This window comes from Rattus rattus, chromosome 4 (assembly GCF_011064425.1).
Source record: "Rattus rattus isolate New Zealand chromosome 4, Rrattus_CSIRO_v1, whole genome shotgun sequence".
NCBI classification, from domain to species: Eukaryota; Metazoa; Chordata; class Mammalia; order Rodentia; family Muridae; genus Rattus; species Rattus rattus.
In genome coordinates this window covers 48,280,892-48,304,228 of record NC_046157.1, presented here as the reverse complement: position 1 = coordinate 48,304,228, position 23,337 = coordinate 48,280,892, and the positions used below count along the sequence as shown (strand labels likewise).

General features: G+C 45.6%; 1 protein-coding gene across 1 annotated transcript in view; it reads left to right on the top strand.

The window, feature by feature from the left end:
* Positions 1-28: 28 nt before the first annotated feature.
* Igsf5 (immunoglobulin superfamily member 5) overlaps positions 29-23,337 on the top strand; it is a 37,886-nt gene continuing 14,577 nt past the window's right edge. Inside the window, exons 1-5 of the mRNA XM_032900363.1 lie at positions 29-200; positions 2,414-2,491; positions 7,400-7,717; positions 12,499-12,798; positions 20,148-20,288. Of these exons, the coding sequence (XP_032756254.1) occupies positions 2,434-2,491; positions 7,400-7,717; positions 12,499-12,798; positions 20,148-20,288 (817 nt within the window). The 5' untranslated portion in view covers positions 29-200; positions 2,414-2,433. The remainder of the gene's footprint in view (positions 201-2,413; positions 2,492-7,399; positions 7,718-12,498; positions 12,799-20,147; positions 20,289-23,337) is intronic.

Here is a 23,337-nt window from a genome sequence, read left to right as displayed (position 1 = left end):
TGCTGCAGCTAGGGGCGCTTACACCTGTCTGTTCCTCCAGGTTTATAGCCTGGGCACTGACTGGATAGGGCCACTTGGCAAGGGACTTCCTGTTACCGGGTGGGGAGTGTCCTGTCAGAAGTGTTCCTGTGTTTCTATAGAGAGCAGCCAGAAGCCAGGAAGCCCCGTGTGAATGAGATACAGAGATTTACCTGCCTGAGGTAAGGGAGGCAACGCCAGTGTGAGGCTCCCCTGTAAGGGGTGTTCGTTCGGCGGGTTTCTCCTTGGGCCTCTTAGGGTGCTTGGTAGGCCATTGGTGGGGCTCCCTACAAAAATACAGTGTTTGCCTTTCAGCTTCCACTGGGTTAAAAATTAAACAGGAAGGGTGCTCTCAGGGTTCAAAATAGTCCCAGTAATTCGTCAGTGAGTGTCCCTCTTGTACAGAGCTGTTCTGGAGATACGCTAGGGCTCTACCGGGATTCAGAGGAGGGTCTCAGGGTCCGGAAGCTAGGAAAGCCGTCTCCTCATTTCTTAGACAAACTTGTAAATGCCCTCTCCCCTGAGGAGAAGCTTCACGGGCACCAGGGTGTTCCGTTGCCACTGGAGATTCTGAGAGGGCAGATTACAAGAGAAGGCCTGTCCGAGTGAGGAGGCAGGTCCTGGTCAGTGAGGAGTCAGGATTCTAGTGAGGGAGAAGACCCCAGTGAAGACGGGCACCATGGTGGCGAGGAAACAGTTCTGAAGGCAGGTGCGCGGATTCCAAGGTGTAGCAGAAGTGCTGGGATTGAAGGAAGACCCCGGCTCAGAGGTACTCCAGCCAAGCCTACTGGTCCCTGCTCTGACCCTTTGGAAGTTTCCGTACAAAGTATTTTCAGCAACTCAGAAAGGAGGAGTGAGTTATGAGACAGCAAATTCATGGTCTCTCTGTCAAGCTACTGGGGAGACATGTCAGGTTTTCTGAGCGTGTTTTTCGCCCCCCTCTTGTCAGGCCAGTGAGGAGTGGGTAGGAGGTTAGCAAAACTTAATAAGACTTATATTTTTGGAAAGATGGCAGTTTCTCAACTAAAAGTAGGTTATTCAAAGCTTTCCTCAGCAAAATCAGTGAGAAGTCGAGTCTCAACTTTGGATCAACCCCCTACAGAGGTATTGTTACCTAAGGATTTCTGACCTAGGTTCCTATTAAAGTCACATGTGTGACTTTTGGCTACACTGTAACTGTCCCCCCCTTTTGACATTGTCAATCGCTCCTCACACTCTCAAAAGCTGTATCCACATATATCACTTTCTGTCGCAGTGCTCACACTGCTGGCTCCTGGATTCTGCATCAGGCCTGGGACAACTGTGGGACTGCTGGGATAGCTGGTCTCTGAGACAGAGTGATGTGAAGGTGTCAGGCAGAAAGCTCCCGAGGGGATTTCTTCCTGAGTTAAAGAATGTGCCCTTAATGCTGTAGCTGTTCCAGATCATCTATCCGTGCTTGAGGTGTTTCCTCATGACCTGTGCCCTTGTGACCTTTGCCCGTCCCTCACTGTAGTTTCGGTAATGGTGAGTGGCTGTTAGTAAAATAGGCATCATTCAGGCTGGGAATAGTAGTAGCACATGCCTGTAATCTCAGTACTTGGGAGACGTGGGCAGGATGAGGAACTGCCCTGACCCATGGTGTCCTTGGGTCTAGCCTGGGCTACAAAGATCTTATTATTTTTTTTTTTAAAACTGAAACAAAATAACCAAAACAAAACCAATAACAAATTGAGTGCAACTTTCACAACTGGGCAGCTCAATTTCCTCCCCTTTCCAGCCGACCCAGGCATTCCAGGTGACTGATGGAGCAATTTTCTTGCAAACCTGTGTTAATTGAGCTTGAAAATTAGCAAATGATTTATCTGCCACTTTGCGAGACTGGATCTGGGCTCAGGGTTCAGTCTCAGAAGGGTGCAACTTCAGCTGCATCTTGACTGCCAGGAGACCCCACGGGGGTGCACTCCCCAGTTCCGTTGAGTGCTTCAGGCCCACAGTGGGACAGTACCCTCAAGTAGGGATGTGGATAGTTAGTGTTCAAGGTGCATGGAAAGGTTTGGAAGGCATCAGAGAGACGAAGGGTGAAGACCCACTCTCTTTCCTTCTCCTGAACTGGGGTACCTGGGAATAAGTGTAGGTATAAAGGTGAGTCCTAGGCTTGAGCACCACTAGGCTCAAGGTCAGGCTATATCCTTCAGGGATTGTCTGAGGTGAGCTGGCCCAGAGTTCCTGGAGGTCTACATAAACACAGCATCATGCACAGTTTTCCACCCAGTGTTTCTGTGATGGGACCCAAAATGCAAACTCTGAGAGAGCACTGCTCTGCCTAGGACGCACTGCCCCAGAAGTATCCAGAGTGTCTGAGCTGCAGCGTAGATCCTCTTGGTTCTAAACATCACCTGCTCCCTTCTTGTAGGTAAGGAAGATCATGCTGAGATGGAGGGCAGCTGGAGAGATGTCCTGGCTGTGCTGGTCATCCTGGCTCAGCTGACAGGTAAGTATAGTAGGTGGGTAGGCTGTTTACAAACTTCAAAAGCAAGGTAGGAGACAGGATGAGCAGATGGTGCAGCAGGACAGGCTAAAGGTGGGCCTCCTCAGGCACTTCCTCCAGGTGGTCCTCCTCAGGTACTTCCTCCATGTGGTCCTCCTCAGGCATTCCCTCCAGTAATCCTCCTCAGGCACTCCCTTCAGGTGGTCCTCCTCAGGCATTCCCTCCAGTAATCCTCCTCAGGCACTCCCTTCAGGTGGTCCTCCTCAGGCACTCCCTCCAGGTGATCCTCCTCAGGCACTCCCTCCAGGTGATCCTCCTCAGGCACTCCCTCCAGGTGGTCCTCCTCAGGCACTCCCTCCAGGTGCTCCTCCTCAGGCACTCCCTCCAGGTGATCCTCCTCAGGCACTCCCTCCAGGTGCTCCTCCTCAGGCACTCCCTCCAGGTGCTCCTCCAGGTGATCCTCCTCAGGCACTCCCTCCAGGTGCTCCTCCTCAGGCACTCCCTCCAGGTGGTCCTCCTCAGGCACTCCCTCCAGGTGGTCCTCCTCAGGCACTCCCTCCAGGTGCTCCTCCTCAGGCACTCCCTCCAGGTGGTCCTCCTTCCTCCAGGTGGTCCTCCTCAGGCACTCCCTCCAGGTGGTCCTCCTCAGTCACCTCCTCCAGGTGGTCTTCCTCAGTCACTTCCTCCAGGTGGTCCTCCTCAGGCACTCCCTCCAGGTGGTCCTCCTCAGGCACTCCCTCCAGGTGGTCTTCCTCAGGCACTCTTTATAGATGCTCCTCCTCAGGCACTCCCTGTAGGTGCTCCTCTTCAGGTACCCTCTATAGGCAATCATTCTCAGGTACTTCCCTGCATCTCTGTTTCATGGCCACCTCCTCAGGAGCTCCCATTCCTGCCATTGTAACTCTGCCCTTAGGGACCTTCTGCCTCTGACCTCCACCTGATTCCCTTAGGGTTTTCTCTAGGTCCCTGAGGTTGTCATGTGAATTGTTTCAAGTTTTGAGGTATCTTCCCCACTTGCTTCCTTCCTTCAATTTCTGTATCTCTCAAGAAAAGGTGGCTCAGGTGTCTCCTCTGTCTGGAAGCCTTCTTGACTCTTGTGATTTCTCCCTAAGAGTTTGGCAACTCTTTGAGCCTCACCATAGCTTATCACCAAGAGTCCGTCAGGGAGTTGCATCAGCTGGGGTGGACTCCTGCGGTTCCAAGCAGGATGGGCTGAGCTGACTCTGGAGGTCTCAAATCCCTGGAGCCTGTGCACTCAGCTTGGGATTAGTTAGGTCCTGACTCCTTGTTCACTGCCTCTGGATTCTCATTCTCTGTGTCTCCTGTGATGACAACAGGAAGGTATGCTGTAACGCTGTAACGGAAGGTCAGACCTGATGCACAGACATTTGCAGGTCAAGGTACCCTGGACAACTTATCACAAGCTGAATCGTCCTTGTGATCAACCTGGAGACAAGACAACCCAGAGAATAGCTCCGTCTGTCTCTCTCCTCCCCAAAGGCCCACCGTTCTACAAGCCGCATGGGCGGCCATGCTTGTTTGTGCTTCAGGAGCTTGTGTGCTCCATTCTGGATCAGTGGACACTGGGCTTTAAAGGCATGGCTGGGACAGTGTTAACTGAAGTAAAACAGAGTGAAACTCCGTAGGAGACAGCGGTGTCAGGTGGGCAGGTTGGTGAAATTCCACCTCTGGGTATATTTACCTGTGAAGCCAAGGCGCTCCTGGGTGAGGATTGCAGAGGCAAAGGTATGAGGAGCCTTCTAACAGCAGACAGTGAGACACATCCTGGAGGGATCCACTGGACATTTCCCATAGAGTGGAGAGGAAAACCAGGCCTGGAACAGTTTAGAGACCGAGGTGGAGCCTAACAGGCCACCTTAACCATGCTTTAGGGACACTTGGAGGTGACAGAAGTCTTCCAAAGACTGGAGAGAATTGGATCAACTCTGGGCTTAGTTTTTCAGAAAAAATTATATATATTTATAATATATAATATATATTATATATATTCTCTGAGCCTCAGCAGAGCCTTGTCACCAGGAGTCCTTCAGGGCATCAGCTGGGGTGGACAACCCTGGATCCAAGTAGGATGGGCTGAGCTGACTCTGGAGGTCTCAAAAATCCCTGAAGTCTGTGCTCTCAGCTTTGGATGCCAAATAAGAAATATAGATTTCATATATATATATAATATATATATATATTATATATAGTATACCATGACTTTCTGACTATATATCAGAAAAATATATAATCAGAAATATTTATTTATTTATTTATTTATTTATGTATGTATGTATGTATTTATGGATATCGAGCCTTAAGTACTGGCTTGAGTCAAGATGGATCTGGTTTGAGGTTTAAGATGGCTGCATCAGGAGGGCTAAGTATTATGGACTGGTTTTACAGTCCCCAGAGAGAATTTATAATGGGCACTGGACCCCTTCCATGTTTCATCTAGGAAAGTCTTACGGCTACCTGAGTCTCTTCATCTGTCGACTTAGCTCTGTAGCCCAAGCAAGTGTCCACATACCCACAGGGCCCTTCCAAGACTCTCCCTCCCCTCCTCGCACCCTTCCTTTGTCATCTTCTCTCTTCCCCCCCTTTCTCCTCCCTACATTGCCCATCGTATCGTGGCTTACGTAGATCTTGGTTACCTCTTTTATTTTCTCATTTACTGAAACCATTATGGACCACGTAGTTGAGGCACAAGCACCAGAGCTTAGAGTCTAGTTGGGCAAACAGGCATCGAGGACAACAACAACAACAACAACAACAACAACAACAACAACTCACTGTTGTGACATCTGTGAAGATTGTCTTTGGAGTGAAATGAGGTGGACACACTCACACTACGCTCCATACAGGCTCTGTGGCTCTCACCCACCCCATTACTCCAGCCTTGCAGGCTCTCTGTAGTTGGCACTGATTCTATACTGAGGGCAGTGTGTATAGAAGCTGGAATTTCCTCTCTCCTGTGGCGTGTAAGTGAGTCTGTTTTCCTCAGGGTGACTCTGGGTTCGTGGCTCGAGTTGAGATAGTGCCTGTAGTTTCCTTGGCATCTGACCTGATTAGTTTTTGTTCACTCGACACTGGCTAGAGTCATCTTGGAGGAGGGAATCGCAACTGAGAATATGCCTCCAATCGATTGGCCCATGGGCAAGTCTGTAGGGCATTTTCTTGATTAATGATTAACATGAGAAGACCCAGTTTGCTGCAGTTAGCTCAGCCTCTGAACAGGTGGTCCTACTTGGTATAACAAAGCTGGATGAGCAAGCCATGGTGACAAGCCAGTCAAGTGTCCTTCTATGGCCGCTCCACCAGTCCTTGCCTCCAGGTTCCTGCCCTGGCTTCCTTTAATAAACTATGACCTGGGATATGTAAGTTCAAATAAACCCTTCCCTCTCCAAGTTGCTTTAGTCGGTGTTTTTATCAGGGCCATAGAAAGCAAAGACAGAGTCATTTCTAGTTTTGTTTGTTTTCCTTTCTTTCTTGAGACCTTTTTTTTTTTTTTTTTTTTTTTTTTAGCTGAAGATCAAGATAGCTATGGATCAATGAGACTTGGCCCAGTGGCTACAGAGAAGATCCACACTGCGATGGGTGTTAGGAACCCGTTTTCATTCTTCTTTCTGTCATTCCCTGGGTGGTGTGCACTCAACCACTGAATTAGTTGAGGGGCCTTTTTCTAGCTCTGCTTCTTATAAGTCAGTTGGGTCTCCTGACTTTGTCTTCCCAGCACCCCTCTCTCTGCTGGTCCTGGTGTGTGTATAACCTATTGTAGACAAGGAAACTGCCCTGCAGTGCATTCTGGGGGATCATGAGGTACTAATGTTTGGCTGTAGGTCAGTGTCTGGTTCTTGCCCTGGGATGTTCATGGCTCAACTAAGTTTCCTTCAAGGACCACCTCACATTTGTCCTTCCTGGTGAGAAAAGGAGAGCTGGTGCTATTTGGTGCTCCCCAGAATACACAGAGGGCTAGCGTATTGACCCATAGGAGTCATATAAACACTAAAGGGTAAACAAGAGTATCCTGACTGATGGGTTAGTCAGTCAGGTAGTGAGTCACAGTGCAATTGAAGTGAGCCTCTGGACTCTTTAGAATTGTTACATTCTGAGGGCCTTCTAAGAGCTGATAACTGGATCCAGAAGAAACCAGGGCATATGTTGTTTCAGTGGGTCTTCTAAGTGACAAGAGTTGGGAAAGAGTCTGTATTCAGGTGGCAAGACCTGAATTGTGCCCCAGTTCTACTGATGTGGCTGTAAGTCCTTCGTGTCCTGTGAACAGGTCTGGTTGCCTTTGGAGGCCAAGAAGGAGAGTCTAGTTCTTTACCTCAGTTTGCTGGTTGTAGCAATGCTTGGCATTTCTTTTTTTTTTTTTTTTTTTTTTTAAGGAGCTGGGGACCCTAACCTAGGGCCTTGTGCTTGCTAGGCAAGCGCTCTACCACTGAGCTAAATCCCCAACCCAGCATTTCTTGCTTTATGTGTGGGTGTAACACTTCAGTCTCAGACTCTGTCTCCACACAGAGCTCTTTTCTTGGCATTTCTGTATCTCAGACCCCTCTGCCTTTGTCTTATAAAGATGTCTGGGATTGAACTTGAGGTCCACCCTACATCTAGAATGATTTCATATTAGGATCCGTGACAGAGTTTATCCTCAAAAACTCTACTCTGTTTCTTCGGTGAGCTTCTAGAGAATGGTGTTCAAGTTGGTGCTGCACAACTAGAGGAAAGAGGGAGGAGGCTTGCATTGGCCACATGTCTACCAGAAGTCCCTGGCGTTAGGAGCAATAAGGCAGAGGGGCTGAGCCTTTCAGACGGTCACTCAGAGCATGATAGCTAGCAGAGGGTTAAATGACATCGTTGAGTTATGTCTGCTAATTCATTTACTGCCCAGAAAAACTGATTGTCTTCTAGTTTCCGGATCCAGTTATCAGATCATAGAAGGTCCTCGGAATGTAACAGCCCTAAAGGGCTCAGAGGCTCGCTTCAACTGCACTATGACTCACGGCTGGAAGCTTATCATGTGGGCTCTCAACGGTATCGTGGAGCTGAGTCTCACGTCCCAGGAACCCATCATCACCAACAACCGCTTCACCTCTGCCAGCTACAACAGTACTGACAGCTTCATCTCTGAGATGATCATCCACAATGTACAGCTCAACGACTCGGGGCCCGTGCAATGTAGCCTGCAGAACAGCAATGTGTTCGGATCCGCCTTTCTCTCGGTGCAAGGTGAGTCAGCTGGAGGGCTGCAAGGGCCTTCCGGGGCTCACAGCTGTGCAGTGATACTTGGGGCCCACCTTTAGGTTTGGTAGTGCTTATTGTAATTCCCAACTCATGACTGCTTTGCGTGTGTGATTCGTTCCCGTGCTACCAACTGGGTTCCTTCTCTCGCCATTTGTGGACAAGGAAGTTTAGCCCCGCAGTGCATTCTGGGAGATCATGAGGTGCTGATGGTTGGCTGCAGGTCACTGTATGGCTCTCACCCAGGGAGGTTCTCCATCCCTGCATCCTTCTCTCTCACATAGTCTAGATTCCATTATTCTGAGTATTCTGAGCTAATGCTGGCTTTGTTTATGTCTCCCTCCCTCCTTACTTCCCTTCCTTTCTTCTGTCCTTCCTCTCTCCCTCCTTTCCTCCCTCCCTCCTTTCCGGTTCGACTCCTTGTTTAGCCCTTTCCTTTCCTCCCTTCTCCCCTTTGAGACAGGCTGCTCACTTCCCCATCTGATCTGTTCTGGCGTCTAATTGCCCTCCTGGAGTTTTTCCATGTAGTTGCACAGCCCCTCCCCCGACTCTGATTTGGACAGTTGGTGGTCACAGCCCCTTCTCTGGGTTTTTTTGTGCTTCCGACTTATGCTTCGATGTGGAAGCGTGCTTTAATTATCTCCTCTCTTTGAAATCCTCTGATCTGATTTTTGTCCCAGTGACCATAACATATTCAGAGGTTTGTGTTCTACAGATGTATCTGAGTGAGAAGGATAGACCACTAGGCTATACTATCACAACTTATTCTCATTTGTAAAAGTAACTCGATCTTTAGAAGAGCATCACACTACGATAAAGGTAAAAGGATGTGTTTCACGAGGCTTTAGGTAACTGCACACAAATCAAGACCTCTTGACACTTTTCGACAGTGGATTGATAGGCCATCGACAGAGGCTGTGACTAGTGGATGCTAACCCAGGTCCCTGTGGTCTCTATCCAGGGACTCTGTCCCCAGCTCTGCAGAATTTTGATTTCTATGACAGCAAATCTCATGAGAACATGCTATGTCTTAAGATTGTTTCTTATATCCACTTATTTCTTCGCTCCGGGGAAATCCCAGATTTTGTCAAATCAAATGTAATAATGTTTGATAGAAAAGCATGTTTATCATTTGTATATGCATTTAAAATGTTTTTTTTTTTTTACTTTAGAAATTGAATTAAGTTGGTGGTTCTTCTTTATTTTGGGATATCTTTTTTTTTTGCAGTTTAATTAATTAACCATTTTCTAGGTTGTGATTTTCATGAAATCTTAGCCTAGCCTGCTTGCATCAGGTTCTCTGATAATAATTCATTTATAATGGAAAGAACTCAGGAGACAGAATCAAAGGCATGAGTTCTGGTTTTCCTTTATCAGTGGTCAACCAGCGAGATCCCCGCGTTGGCTCCCCTCCCCTCTGTAATGTGGGGATGAGGCTCGTCTCTCAGTGCACACCTTTGCTGTGAGGATCAGGCGATGAGACCACGGAAGGCTCCAAAGCATGGTCACGTTTAGCTTGCTTTAGATCCAGCTGGGCACTCAGAGCAGTGCAGTGGTTAGAAATACAGGCCTGGGGTTGGGGATTTGGCTCAGTGGTAGGCGCTTGCCTAGCAAGCCAAGGCCCTGTTCGGTCCCCAGCTCCGAAAAAAAAAAAAAAAAAAAAAAAAAAAAAAAATACAGGCCTGGGAACCTGGATGCCTGAGTTCCCGTTCTGTCTTTGTTGCTTAGAACTGCATGGTCTTGAACAAAGCACACAGTGACTTTGGGCTCAGGATCTCTTATCACAGGGCTGTTGTAGCATAGGGTGGGAGTCAATAGAAATCCTGGCCTGGATCACAGAAATTACCATATAAACTTTTTAAAAAAAATTCATGAAAAAAGCATATTATTTTAGGTACTAACGACCCATAGATCACCAGAAGAGGGCTGGCTCCATTGGTAAAGTGCTTGCTATGCAGGCATAAGAGCCCTCGTGGGAAGTCTGGGTGTGGTAGTGCATGCTGTAGTCCCTGCTGCTGGACACAGGATCCTTGGGGCTTGCTGGACAGACAGACTAATCAAATTGGTGAGTTCAATGCTCAGTGGGAGATTCTGTCTCAAGAAATAGGATGGAAAATGATTAAGGAAGACACCTAATGTTGACCTCTGGCTACACACACACACACACCCCACACACACCCCACCCCCCCACACACCCCCCCCTCACCACATCACCCCCCACACCACATCACACACACACACACACACACACCACTTCACACACACACACACACACACACACACCACACAGAACTTACACATACAAACCCATACACAGCAACATACATGTGCACATACGCTTACAAACACACTTGCACACACATACACCCATGTGCATGTGAGCACATGCACACAGATGTATGTACACCATTTATATACACATTTGCAAACACACTCGTATACACATACACACATACATGCACACTTACAAACACACAGTCACACAGCAACAGACACAGACACACACAGACACACACACGAGTATCTGGAGGCCTTCATTATCCTGTATCCATCAAAGGAGGAGTTGGCAAAATAATGAACAGGTAAAACCCAAGCCCTTCAGATTTAAGCCAACCCCTTCTCTCATTCACTCATTTACAGGGGTGCTTAGGGTTTGCACAGACATCTTACTTATTCTAATTAGCATCTAGGAAGTGTAACATTTCAGAGTGAAGAGGTATGGTAGGTGTACCCACACTGGTCCTCCTCCACTCCAGGGTGTGACTTCTTATAATGATCTAAGACTTGCAAAGTGACTCTTGTTGAGTTCCAGCTTCCTGAGTACACAGGGGGGCAGTGTGCTGCACATTGGAGAGGTCTCCTTCATAGGTCAGCATTGTCCACATGACTGAGCATAATGAAACACACACACACACACACACACACACACACACACACACACCACACTACACACACACACACACATCACCCACACACCACCACCACAACAGACCGAGATATCCACACCAGATACCACACACACACACACACACACACACACACCACACCACACACACCACACACATACACACACATACACACACACACACACCACACACACACCACACACACACACATACCATACCCCCCACACACATCACACCACACACACACACCACAAAACACCACATGTACACCCCCCCACCACATCACACCCACCCACCCACACCACCACCACCACCAGCAGCACTACCATACATACCACATACACACGTGGGCAAAAATCCAGACAACTACCATGGTGTAGAAGGAGAGAGAGAAGAAAAGCCTTCACAGTAGTTTCAGGTTTCAAGGTAATCTCCTGAGCTCACCTCCAAAGGGAACATTCCTTTTTTCATTCTTTGGCATGGCATCAAAGAATACCCATGGTTACTTAAAAAGGCCATTGAACACACTCTGCCCTTTCAGTGGTGCTTCTGTGGGAAGTCAGAATTTTCCCCTGCTTTCCTCAAACAAAGCAACCTTGTAGCAGATGAATGAACCAGCTTGAAAAATCTAGCTGAACATGAGAGATTCGCATAGATAAACATTGCTGCTTGATTTATTTTTTTATTAGTTTAAAAAAAATACAGCTTAGTGGAAAAGTGTTCATTTACATCAACACGTTGTGAGCTATGCGATTGTTAGTTTTAAGTAAATATTTCAGAATGATTTATGTAGGTACTGCCAACACAAAGGAAGTTCTTTGGAGTCTTCAGTGGCTTTGTAAAAGGAATTGAAACCAAAATGTTTAAAGATCATGAATCCTAGTCAAACTACTCTCTTAAGAGATGGGGAGTGCAGAGGTGGGGGGCTCTAAGACCCCCAGATCTCAGGGATGGGGTTGTGCTGCAGAGCCATGAATGAGAGTAGAGTTCCTTCCATTATACCAAGCAGGAGGGGGATGTGCCTTGTAGCATGTTTGAGTTTGAACATTTGAATGCATATGCATGTGACTAAGGCTGTGTCTTTGCTGGGGCCAACCTACAGGTTATTTTGGTCATGTCAGCACACGTTAACATCATTTTCAGATGAATTCCTTGCAGTGTGAATGCTGCCAGGGGCAGGGGTTCTTTAAGAAAATATTGATCTAAGTCAAGAATTCTGAAACTTAATTGGGTTAATTCAGTTAATAATAAGTTCGGTTTTGATGTAATTTACAAGTAGAAACATTTTAAAGGAATATCCAAGGCAGTTAGTTTTTAAACTTTACTGCTGGGTGAGGTGGCACATGTCTGTCTTCCCTGACCTTGGGAGGTGGAGACAAGAGGATCTGCAGCTCAAAGCCAACTCTCAGTAATGTATGAGGGTAGCCTGGGCTACATGAGACTTTGTCTCAAAACACCAAACAAAACAAAATAAAACAGTTTATGACCCCAAATTATAAAATGAAGGTGATTAATGTAAACTTAAGGGGAGAGATTTGCTTTTTGTGAGTCTCTGGGAAAAGAATATAGATTTTTTTCTTCTTTGCCTCTGTTTCTGGGACTGGCTAAGAGAATCCTGTATCGAATGCCAGTGACCCTTGGCTTTTATTTCTCCATTGTTATTGGGAGCCACCTCACGTTCTTGTAAGAGCCCAGCAGGTGCATAAAGAAAGATAATGGGAGATAAAACCTGAACTTGGTTTCCTGGGACAGACACAGCCTTCCTGGGGCCTGGGAAGAAAGTCTCAGGAGATGTAATTCGAGGCTAAACTTGGGAAAATCAGATAACTATCATTCTTTAGCTTGTTTCTCTCTTCTCTTTAGTCATGGGGACTCTGAACATTCCTAGCAGCAACCTTATAGTCACTGAGGGTGAGCCCTGTAACGTGACTTGCTATGCCGTGGGCTGGACCCCACTCCCGAATATTTCCTGGGAGCTTGAGCTTCCTGTAAGTCATTCAAGCTACTATTCCTTTCTGGAGCCGGGCAACTCTCTGAGGGTCTTGAGTGTCCTGGATCTCACACCACTGGGCAACGGGACCTTGACTTGTGTGGCAGAGATGAAGGACTTGCAGGCCAGCGAGTCCTTAACTGTCAACCTGACTGTGGTTCAGCCTCCACCGGGTAAGTGAGCCTCGCCATCCTCAAAGCCATGGAGTGACAACTCTGAGTTCATGGGAGGGTCAGCTCTTGGTCAACACGCATTGTCAGCCTGGAAAATCACCTTGACATTGGGTGGAGACAGCTACGATCGACTGGACAATCTCACATGCTCTTACAATTGCTTCTTCAGAGTTTTTCTTTTTCTAATTGCAAACTAACCATTGGGAAGCCTCATGCACTACTTAGATAAGAAGGCAGCAGGTTCAGGGGCAAATACTTGACTTAATATTTTTCATAAATAAAACTGATGTAGCAGATCATGCCAATAATTCTAGCACCTGGGAGCTGAGGCAGTAGGATAGCTGAGAGCTTTGGGCCAACCTGGGCTATGTAGTGAGTTCCAGGGAAACCTGGGCTACAAGTGAGATCCTATCTCAAAAAAAACCCAAAACTTGGCTAACTTGGGTAGGTAGCAAGATTTTAAAGTTTTTGCCTTTCAGAGGAACCTTCTGTGACATAGCAGAAACCCTAGCCTTGTGCTTTAAAGGGCCCCGTGGAGCTTTCGAGCTCTGAGTTAACATGGGTAGAGGTCCAAGGGTCCAGGAGTTATGAGGTAGGACATGAAGATTACATGACTTTGCATGTGTGTGCACGTGTGTGTGTGTGTGTGTGTGTGTGTGTGTGTGTGTGTGTGCGCGTGCATGCACGTGTGTGTGTGTAGAAAGGGACAGTGTGGGGGAATGAACCCAGGGACCAGGTAAGAGATCTATCACTGATTATAACTGCAGTCACTCCATCCCTGGAGGCTCACAGTGAACCTCTCATTTTACGAAAGAGGAAGGGAATCCAGGTTGGAGTAGAGAAAGTCTTTTCAGCCCCCCTTTCTTCTTTTGATATTTCTTGGCTTGTAGAAGTAGTAGCCCCTGACCCAAACCTTCATTTTCACATGACTTTCCTGTGCTTGTGTCTGTCCAAATCTGGGTCTGTCTGTCTGTCTCATATAATTCAATTTTAGTCTCTCTATTATACTTATTTTGAGGCTCAGCTTGGTTCAGCGTTTCCTGTCCCCTCAAGTGTCCTTCTGACATTTTCCTATCAGCTTTTGGGGTCTCGCTCAATCAGATACCCCAGATTTATTTGCATTACCCCTGACCAACCCAGCTCTCCTATCAGCTACTTAGAGACGATGTAGTCTGGTCCAGGTTTTAAGAGGGAAGATTGAAATTCTGGTGCCAAAAGTCTGTTGGCACCAAGTAGACCAGAACTGCCTCTTGAAGATCCCTCATTTAACAAGAATATGGAGTAACCCAGAGCTCTGGCGGGATGGCCCCTTCTAGACACGAATCTTACAGATTATCTCTCTGCCTACTTTTCTTTCTGAAGGGGACAGTAGAAGGCAAGGCTACTTCACCTTTCCTACTTTCCCTACCTTTCTGAGTATTATGATCTCCTCTCTTCCTCTAAGAGGGGCTTTCCATTGGGAGGAAATAGTTATACAACACCCTGTCATACCCAACAGAGAAGCCTTCATTATACAGCATGCACCCTTGTTCCAGTCTGGGCTTCCCCTCGTGTTGGTTCTCCTCCTGTATAGGTTAGGAAGTGACCGCTGGTAATCTCTGATGTTACCTGGGTTGAGGAGCCATTCATTCAGACCTTCATTTCCACTTGGCCTCCCTGATGAAAGGACCCTGGGCATATCACTGACTTCCCAGGCTCAGCTTTCCTGCCTGTGAAATGGGAAGGTAATAAATCAAGCCAGTCCTGGAAGAATTCTGAACACCTCTGCTGTGGCCTAGCCCTTTCCGTAAGCTTTTCATTTAACTGTTTTTTTCATGGAATGTGGTACCTCTGACTTTAAGTTTCCAAATAACTTTATTTTTGCTCAAGAGCAGTTAACCTAAAATCTAAAGCCCCACTTGTTACTTTAGAAGGTCAGGTTCCACAGTCTCTACAGACCATAGACAGGGTAACACATCCACTCTCTAGCTCTGTGATGTGGGAGAAACTCTTAACCTCTCTGAGATCCAGCTCTGTCATCCGTGAAGCTGAGATAGGTTCAGTGCCAGCCTCTGGAGCTTTTGATCTTGGGGGGAAGTGAGTGTATTGAAATATCTAAGACAATCCCTCGATGTGATCTGTGCCCCAGAGCATGCAGAACAGAAGGGTGAGCTTATGTCGGTGGCTCTGACACCCATGTCCTCTCTGGTTTGTGTAGGCACAGGCTTTGCACATGGTGGGAGCTGATTTTGAGACACTCTTAGAGCTCTGCTATCTCTTTTCAGAACATTTGGGGAAATGATTCTCAAAGATCAGGAAAGGACAGTTCCTCAAGCACTCAATAAAGTCAGTCATGCGGCACGAAGGAACGCGCACCACGGTGGGAGGAGCTTAGAGATCGGAAAAGAACAGTCTCACTCAGTACTAAGTCAGTCACAAGGCACTGCAGAGCATGCGCAGTGAGAAGAACTTAGGGAAAAAGGCTTGAACTTGAAACCTGGCGCTAACCTTCGCTGTTAGCTGTCACTGTGGGCTGCTCAGGTGAAGCATGCCTGCCTTAACCAGGGTTCTGTCACTCACCTGAGCCACGCACCCTCTGCCCTGAAAATATTTTTTATATCAGGTGAGGCATGGGTGGTGCCTCCCTGAAGGGATTGTTCCACAGAGAGGACCTGTGGCAGAGCAGGGGGCTTGTTGACAGCCTTTGCTTTCTTGTGCTGAACCACGGCAGGGGTTCTTTCCCCCTCCTGACTCATTTATGAGCAGACTGGATCAGAAACATTCCACGAACCTGTTTTCCTATCTATTATCAATTTTTGACTTAACAATATGATTTATTTGTTTTTCAATCAGCTGTGAATGAACTTGTTCTAAAAATAACTTTCTTCTATAACAACTCATCCATGATATATATGCTTATATGCATATGCCTATCTATCTATCTATCTATCTATCTATCTATCTATCTATCTATCTATCTATCTATCTATATCTATATCTATCTATCTATATCTATCTATAAATGAAAAAAACATTATTAAAATAAGACACCTGGGGGCTGGGGATTTAGCTCAGCGGTAGAGCGCTTACCTAGGAAGCGCAAGGCCCTGGGTTCGGTCCCCAGCTCCGAAAAAAAGAACCAAAAAAAAAAAAAAATAAGACACCTGTAAAGTTCCAGTAGTAGCCTGTGCTGAAGACCCCAAACATGATTGGCTGGATTAAAGGCCATTTGAGCTAAAGTGTCTTCTAAGTATGAAGCTCTGAGGAAGGACTTCCAGGGGAGAATGCTCACCACAAAGAGGAAGTGAACAGGAGCTATGGCTGCTGATACCCATGCTGGTTCTGTGTGGAGCTGTTAAGGGAGGCTGGGTTTGGTGGCTGAATTAAGGAACAGGACAGTGAGTAACACGTCTCCCATGAAGCCCTCATTCCATTTTGGACTTAGTCATCAGCCCCAAAAGGTGGCCTTTCCCCCTTTACACATGCACACTCAAGGAGAATGCAGGCTCTCTCTCCTAAGCTGGAGGAGAGTTGTTGGATCCAGCCTGGTTTGGAATGTTAGGTAGGGGAAGGAAAGGCCATGGGCAGGGAATGTTTGAGTAGTCAATAAATATGTTGTCCTAGGTGGGGAGAATTCAAGACTATCTCTTACATCAGGAGCCAGGCCTTACATCTGATCTCATTACAGATGGTTGTGAGCCACCATGTGGTTGCTGGGATTTGAACTCAGGACCTCTGGAAGAGCAGTCAGTGCTCTTAACCGCTGAGCCATCGCTCCAGCCCACCAGGCCTTACGTCTAATCCCAGCTAACTCCCTTATCATAAAAACTTGTGACATTTGCAAACTTGTGTTTGAGGGAGAGAGAAAGTGAATCTAATTTGATGTAGGGTGGCCAGGGTGATTGTGAACCCATGGGTCCGATCTCAGAAACTTTCACACACATTCCTTGAGTCTGAATAACCTGGTAGATCAAGACTTGTGACTAGCAAGTGAGGCAGAGGCTAAAGACAACCTAGAAAGTAAACAGGGGCCACAAGAGTGGCTAGTTCTTTGTGCGGAAAGCCCAACACGCTGGCAGGTGAGAGACCTTCACACAGAGGTCTGCTTTTCAACTGAACTGTGAGTCAGGAACATAGCCTTCATAACCTCATAGCTGTGTTCCTGGGAAGGGAAGCTTGGACATATTCCATAAGGGGGCACAGTGGCCTGAGTAATAGAATAATATTCCCGAATTGTGGATCACCAGTCACTTGCATTTGAAACATCTGGGGTGCCTTTGCAGACTACCCCACTGGAGCAGGCTTTGGATCTGACTGTTCTGTAGGTATTACTAGGGATGCTCAGTATTGTGCTCTCTGTCTGTGAGGACTGACTTGTGACAGCTCCCTAGTTTTGGGGCTGGGGCAGCGTGATATGAAAAAGTACAATCCTGTCCTCTCTATCATCACCAGGTTTTACATTTTTCTGAGGTTATAATTTTGTCATTTCCTCTACCTAATCCCCCCCCATGTATTCCTCTTGCTCTCTTTCAAAGTCATGGTTCCTTTTCCTTTACTTGTCATTGCATACATATGTGTGTATATATGTATTCCTAAATATATAAATACAACCTGCTCAGTTTGAATAATCTTACTTGTGTGTTCTTGTATGTTACCTTATGTTCTCAGGGCTGACTATCTGGTTTTAATATTCAATCTATGTGCTCTTCCCTGGAGAAGATTGTTTCTCCTGCTCTCAGCATTCCTTAGTTACCTGTAGTTCTTCAGGTTGGGCAGGACTTGCTCTCTCCCATCTTATCTCAGGAAGACGTTGGGAGACTTAGAAACAGATGCCATTAGAAAACTAGTTTGGGCTTCCTGAATTCTGCATTTCTTCTCTAGATAAGTAAATATTGGGAGAAAGAAGAGGCCTAAGCCTGTTTTAGTGTAATTGACTGCCTAGCGTAGGAGGCAAATAGCTGTTTTAGTCATCTATCCATTCATCCATCCATCATCCATTGTCTATCTACCCATCATTCATCCATCCATCATCCATCCACTCATCTATCCATCCACCATCTATCTATCCATCATCCATCTATCATCCACTATCCACCCATTCATCATCCATCCATCCATTCATTCACCATCCATCCATCCATCCATCCATCCATCCATCCATCCATCCATCCATCCATCCATCATCCTTCCATCCATCCATCCATCATCCATCAACCGTGACTAGTACATTCCAGGTATATGGGGTATAAGGAATACAATATGCTTGACCTTAAGGGAGTTAGGATAAGTTTAGATGGTAGAAGATACATAATAAGAAGCAGAATAAAATAACAGTAAACATAAACTGTTAGAAATTAAAGAAACCATTAAAATTGTCCAGCATTTTCTAATACTCTAGGAAAAAATAAACAATTCATGAAGAGCAAAACAAAGTATCTTTTAAAATATGATGTGATTTTTCAAAACATAGAATTCCATGATTTATTTTCAGACAAGCCTACACACTCTTTAAAGAATGATTTGTGTGTGTGTGTGTGTGTGTGTGTGTGTGTGTATTTGTATGTGTATGTGTTGTGTATGCTCACATGATTGTAATGCTCACAGAGGCCAGAAGAGGGCCTCAGATACCAGTGAAGCTAGAGTTATATGCATTGGTGAACTGCTGATGTGGGACAGAACTCAGATCCTTTGTAAGAGCAGCAACCATTCTTAGCTACTAAGCTGCCTCTCTAGGCTTGCCTGTGGCTCCTTATGTAGCTGAGTTCTTGCTTGCCTGTGGCTCTCCATGCAGCTGATTCTTGCTTTCTCATGGCTTGCCATATACCTGGATTCTTAATTGCCTATGGCTCCTTATGCAGTTAGACTCTACTCGCCTGAGGCTCTTTATGAAGTTGAGTTCTTGCTTGCATGTGACTCTTTGTGCAGGTGAGCTTTTACTTCTCTTGACTCAATACTGAGCTGAAGCCAATGTCTCTAAACATTCTACTCATATTTTGACCATTTAACATTGGCATAGGAATAGCAAGCCATAGCTGCTGGATCAATCTTTAAGCAAAGTTCTGTAGGGGGGAGAGCACCCAAAAGATATTTTTATCATTTGCCTCTCCTGCCATTGGTTTCAGAGCAAACCCCATGTTCCTTCAGAGGAGACCTGATATTTTAAAGTTTCTAATGACTAGCCAGCCTCTACTCCATTTTCACTGAGCTACCCATGAGGTAGGCTGACAGACCTTGTTGAATACAATGCACAGTTCTATGGATCAATGTGGTTGTCTGTGGTTTGGATTCTACATGGTTCCTGTTTGGGTATGGAGGAGTAAAATGCTATTTAAGACTCCCTTGGGAATCATCCACATAGTTCCCACAAGCCAGCGGATATGCTGCCCAGCAGGACTTTCAAGGATGGTAGAAATTCTCCATCTGGGTTGATTTGACCATTGAAACGTAGACAGCACAACTAAGGAACTGTATATTTAATTATACACAATTTTAGTGAAAATCTGGGTGTACATGGCCATTCAAAGCCAGCAGGTCAGTTCTAAGACATGGCTGCAACCACCACCACCACCACCACCACCACCACCACCACCACCACCACCACCACCACCACCCCCACCACGAAAACCCAAAAAACCCAAAAAAGACAAAAACAAAAAAACCCCTCAAAACCAAAAACAGAGCAACAACAGCAACAACAAAGAAAAAATCATTTTTCTTCCTTCTAATTCCCTTCCCTATTTTTCTCTCATTCACTGCTTGCTCTGCCTCACCTCACCTTTGTCTCCCAACTCCAGGCCTATTGGCTAAGAGGGCAAAGTAGATCCTGATAATATTAGCTCCAGAAGAAGTTAGGGAAGCTCACATGGCTGTAGGAGAAATGCATTTAGTGATGGGCTCTGGTGGGGCCTTGGGAAAACTGTGTACCTAGGGTCTTGTGGCCTCCCTAGGGTGCCCCAATTACCTCTTTGCTATGGAGTCACAAAACATGGGAACATGGATGCCAGGACACACCATTCTCTAGTTCATGGTTTGGGCTAACCAAAGGCTATCCAAGCATGCTATTCAGAATTCAAACCCTTGGGAGTTGCCTTGCTGGTCCACCTGTATTCAGCTCTTAAGAATGTGAGAGGTGTCAACCAGCTTATAACTGGATCCGGGTTACAAAGCAATCACATATACCAATAAATACTGGGATGGGAGATGTTGCTGAGGATTGAGTCATTGAACACACAGGAGAGAGGTCAGCAGACCATGCCCTGCTGCAGCAGGTTGAGAGTTATACTGAAGACATAAGGCAATTGGGATCCACTAGAATCTGAACCTACAAGGTACAGGCATCACTAAACATTTTCTTTCTCTTGCTCTTGTAGACAGTATTGGCGGGGAAGGCCAAGCGCTGCCAACCTGGGCCATCATCCTCCTGGCAGTGGCCTTTTCCTTACTCTTGATCCTGATCATTGCTCTGATTATAATATTCTGTTGCTGTTGTGCCTCCAGGAGAGAAAAGGAAGGTATTATTTTTCATATATGTTCCTATGGGGTTTTGAATCTGTGATACAAGCAATTGAAGTGAGTGAGTTTATCAACTTCTCAAAAGATGAGTTTCACCATAGTGAGATGTGACAGTGCCCTGGAAGATGGCTATCATCACATAGGCAAAGGACAAGAGCTGGCAAGGGAAACTTACACATTGTTGGCTGGAATGTGAATAGGTATGTCCCCTGTGGAAAACAGTATAGAGGTTCTTTCAAGACTAAAAATGCAAAATCATATGATCTAGCTCTTGCACTGCTGGGTGGATATCCATAGAAAATGAAATGAGTGTGTCAGAGACACATATGCCATTCCATGTTCACTGCAGAACTGTTCATGATAGCTAAGATATGGAAACAGGCTTAGCATCCATTAATTGATGACCGTGTAAAGGCAGTGCCTCATGCATACACATACATATATACATGTGCATATACAGATTTGAATGCACACATATACATGTATGCAAACACACGCAAACATTCATTCATACACACATATCTATACATATAATCACACACATGCATATATATACATGAATACACAAGCATACATATACACATGTATACATAAATACATGAATACATACATGCATATATACATACATACACATGCACACATGAACATACAAACATGTATATGCACACAAACATACATGCTTACTTATATTTATTCACACAAGGGACTATCATTTAGCCTTTAAAATGTGTAAATCCGGTTATTTGGGACAACTCAATGATATAGAATATGCTAAGAGAAGTGACTCAGTTACAGAAAGAGGAGTGTGGAGTGATATTGCTTGTCTGTGATACACTCAACAATCAAATGCACAGAAACAAAGTGGAGTGGCAGTTTCTAGAGGTGGGGGCGAGGAACTGGGACATGCTGGTTAAAGGGCACAAGGCTTTGGTTAGAGCCAGTATGTTCTGGAGAACCATATTAATCATAATATATCAAGGCCTGAACATAGATCCTAAATGTGTTCTATATAAAAGGTGACTGGTGTATGGAATGATGGGTATGTGGATTGGCTCTATCTTGTAATTCCCCAGCACGTGCTCATATACATACAGTACCTACAGATTTATATTCTTTTTAGCTCCCATTCTGCCTTAGGAGCTGGGGCAGAGTAATGGTAATGTCACAAAAAGAACTGAAACCAAGTGGGAAGCCTTCAGTCTTGGGAAAGGAACCACAGGGTGCAGGAAAGAAGGCTGTTCTTCTGGGCAATGGTTCTCAACCTTTGAGTTTTGACCCCTTTGGGGGAGGGTCACACATTAGATATCCTGTATATCCAATATTTATATTACGATTCATACAGCAGCAGATTACAGTCATGAAATAGCAACAAAAATAATTTTATGGTTGAGGTCATGACAGCATGAGGACCTGAATAAAGGGTCGTAAGAGAGTTGAGAACCACTGCTCTAGGACCCCATGTAACTCCACCCAGAGACCAGGCTGTTCCCATACTTGAGAAGGTGATGACTGAGACTTCCATGGCCTCAGTTACTTATTTTTAAGGACAGTTAGCTGAGGTGATGTGTCATTTAACACGCAATGGCTTTTCTATAATAACGTTGTTCAGTAGATGCCTCAGGGTGGTTTTCTATCCTGAGGTGTTCCAAATGTCCCAGTGTGGGTGAGAGTGTCTGCAGAAGTAAAAGGAAAACAAGGCACATGCTGAATTAACATGGCTTGTGAATGAGTGTGCGGAGACACGCCCAGCAATGTGGAAGCCAATGCTGGTTTGGAGGTCGTGTCTGGAATGACAGCTTGTCATAGAGTTTGACAATTTGAAACTTGAGTGCGTAAGCATGATTTGACATGTGACAGCTCAGAACTTTCTAAGTACTGAATCTTTGTCTTTTTCTCTGATTTGAACACTTTCTACAGTTAAATTATTATTTTTTTTGTAAGAGCAGAGATTCTATGTTTGGGTGCCTGTCACTTGTCTTGAGTTGTTAAGTTTGTGAGCACTTCGTGTGTGCACCAGGTGTGACTCTTTTTCATCGATCTTTCTCTCAGCGAGACATGCTGGGTAAATCGCATGACCTGGCCTAGGGACTGGGTCTGCTGCAGCTCCTCCATGGATTGGGCTTGTGATTTGAAGGATAATTTTATTCTTTAGGAAGTGGAAGTTGGGGAGCAATGAGAGCCTCAAGATGAAAATTTGGTTTGACCAAGAAGTTTGCCATGCACCACAGACTCATTTCTTCACAGACCTGTGCTGGATTTTAAAGTAGAATGGGTTGAAATATCTCCCATTTCATTGAGAAGATACTGTGGATTGGGCATTACCTTCAGTGGGTGATCTTTGGATATGGCATTCATCTAAATGGTGGAGAAGTTCTGATGTTTTGGGTTGGGTTGTCTCCTTCTCTTAGGCTTCTTTCTGACCTATGTTTGCTCTGTAAGAAGGTTGGGGTCAGCGGATGTTCTTCCATATGGCCTGGGTGGTTTTACTTTTTTCTTTTCTTTTAGTTTGATTTTCTATAAATGCCATCCAATATATATTAGGTGTGAATATTAAGAATGTATCTTAAGAGTTCTGAGTCAGGTGCAGTGGCTCATGTGTGTAATTTTAATACTTAGGAAGCTGAGGCTGACAAAATTGTCACAACTTGGAGGATAGCCCAGTCTATGGAGTGAGTTACAGGCTAGTGTTACATAGTAAGACACTGCCTTAAAAATAGTTTTATGTTACATCTTAGGCTTTGTCCTTTATGTAATGTCAGGGGCCAGTCCTAGCAGTTCTTCTTTCTTCTTAGTTCTTCTTGAGGAAGCAGAAGGTGGGAAGAGCATTGGTGGGGGTAAGACTTAGTCTTATGAGAAATTTAGAATTGCAGCATAATATTAATAAATTTTCTTGTCTTAATTTTAAGTCACTTTGCCTCAGTAGCTGGCCTGCCTTCTGAGTCCCCATGGGAAACTGTGTAGCACCTCATCCTAAAACAGCAGGAGATTAAGTAAAGTAGCCTTTGTTCTATCTCTGCAGGAACTGCACAGCTCTAACTTTCAGCCTGC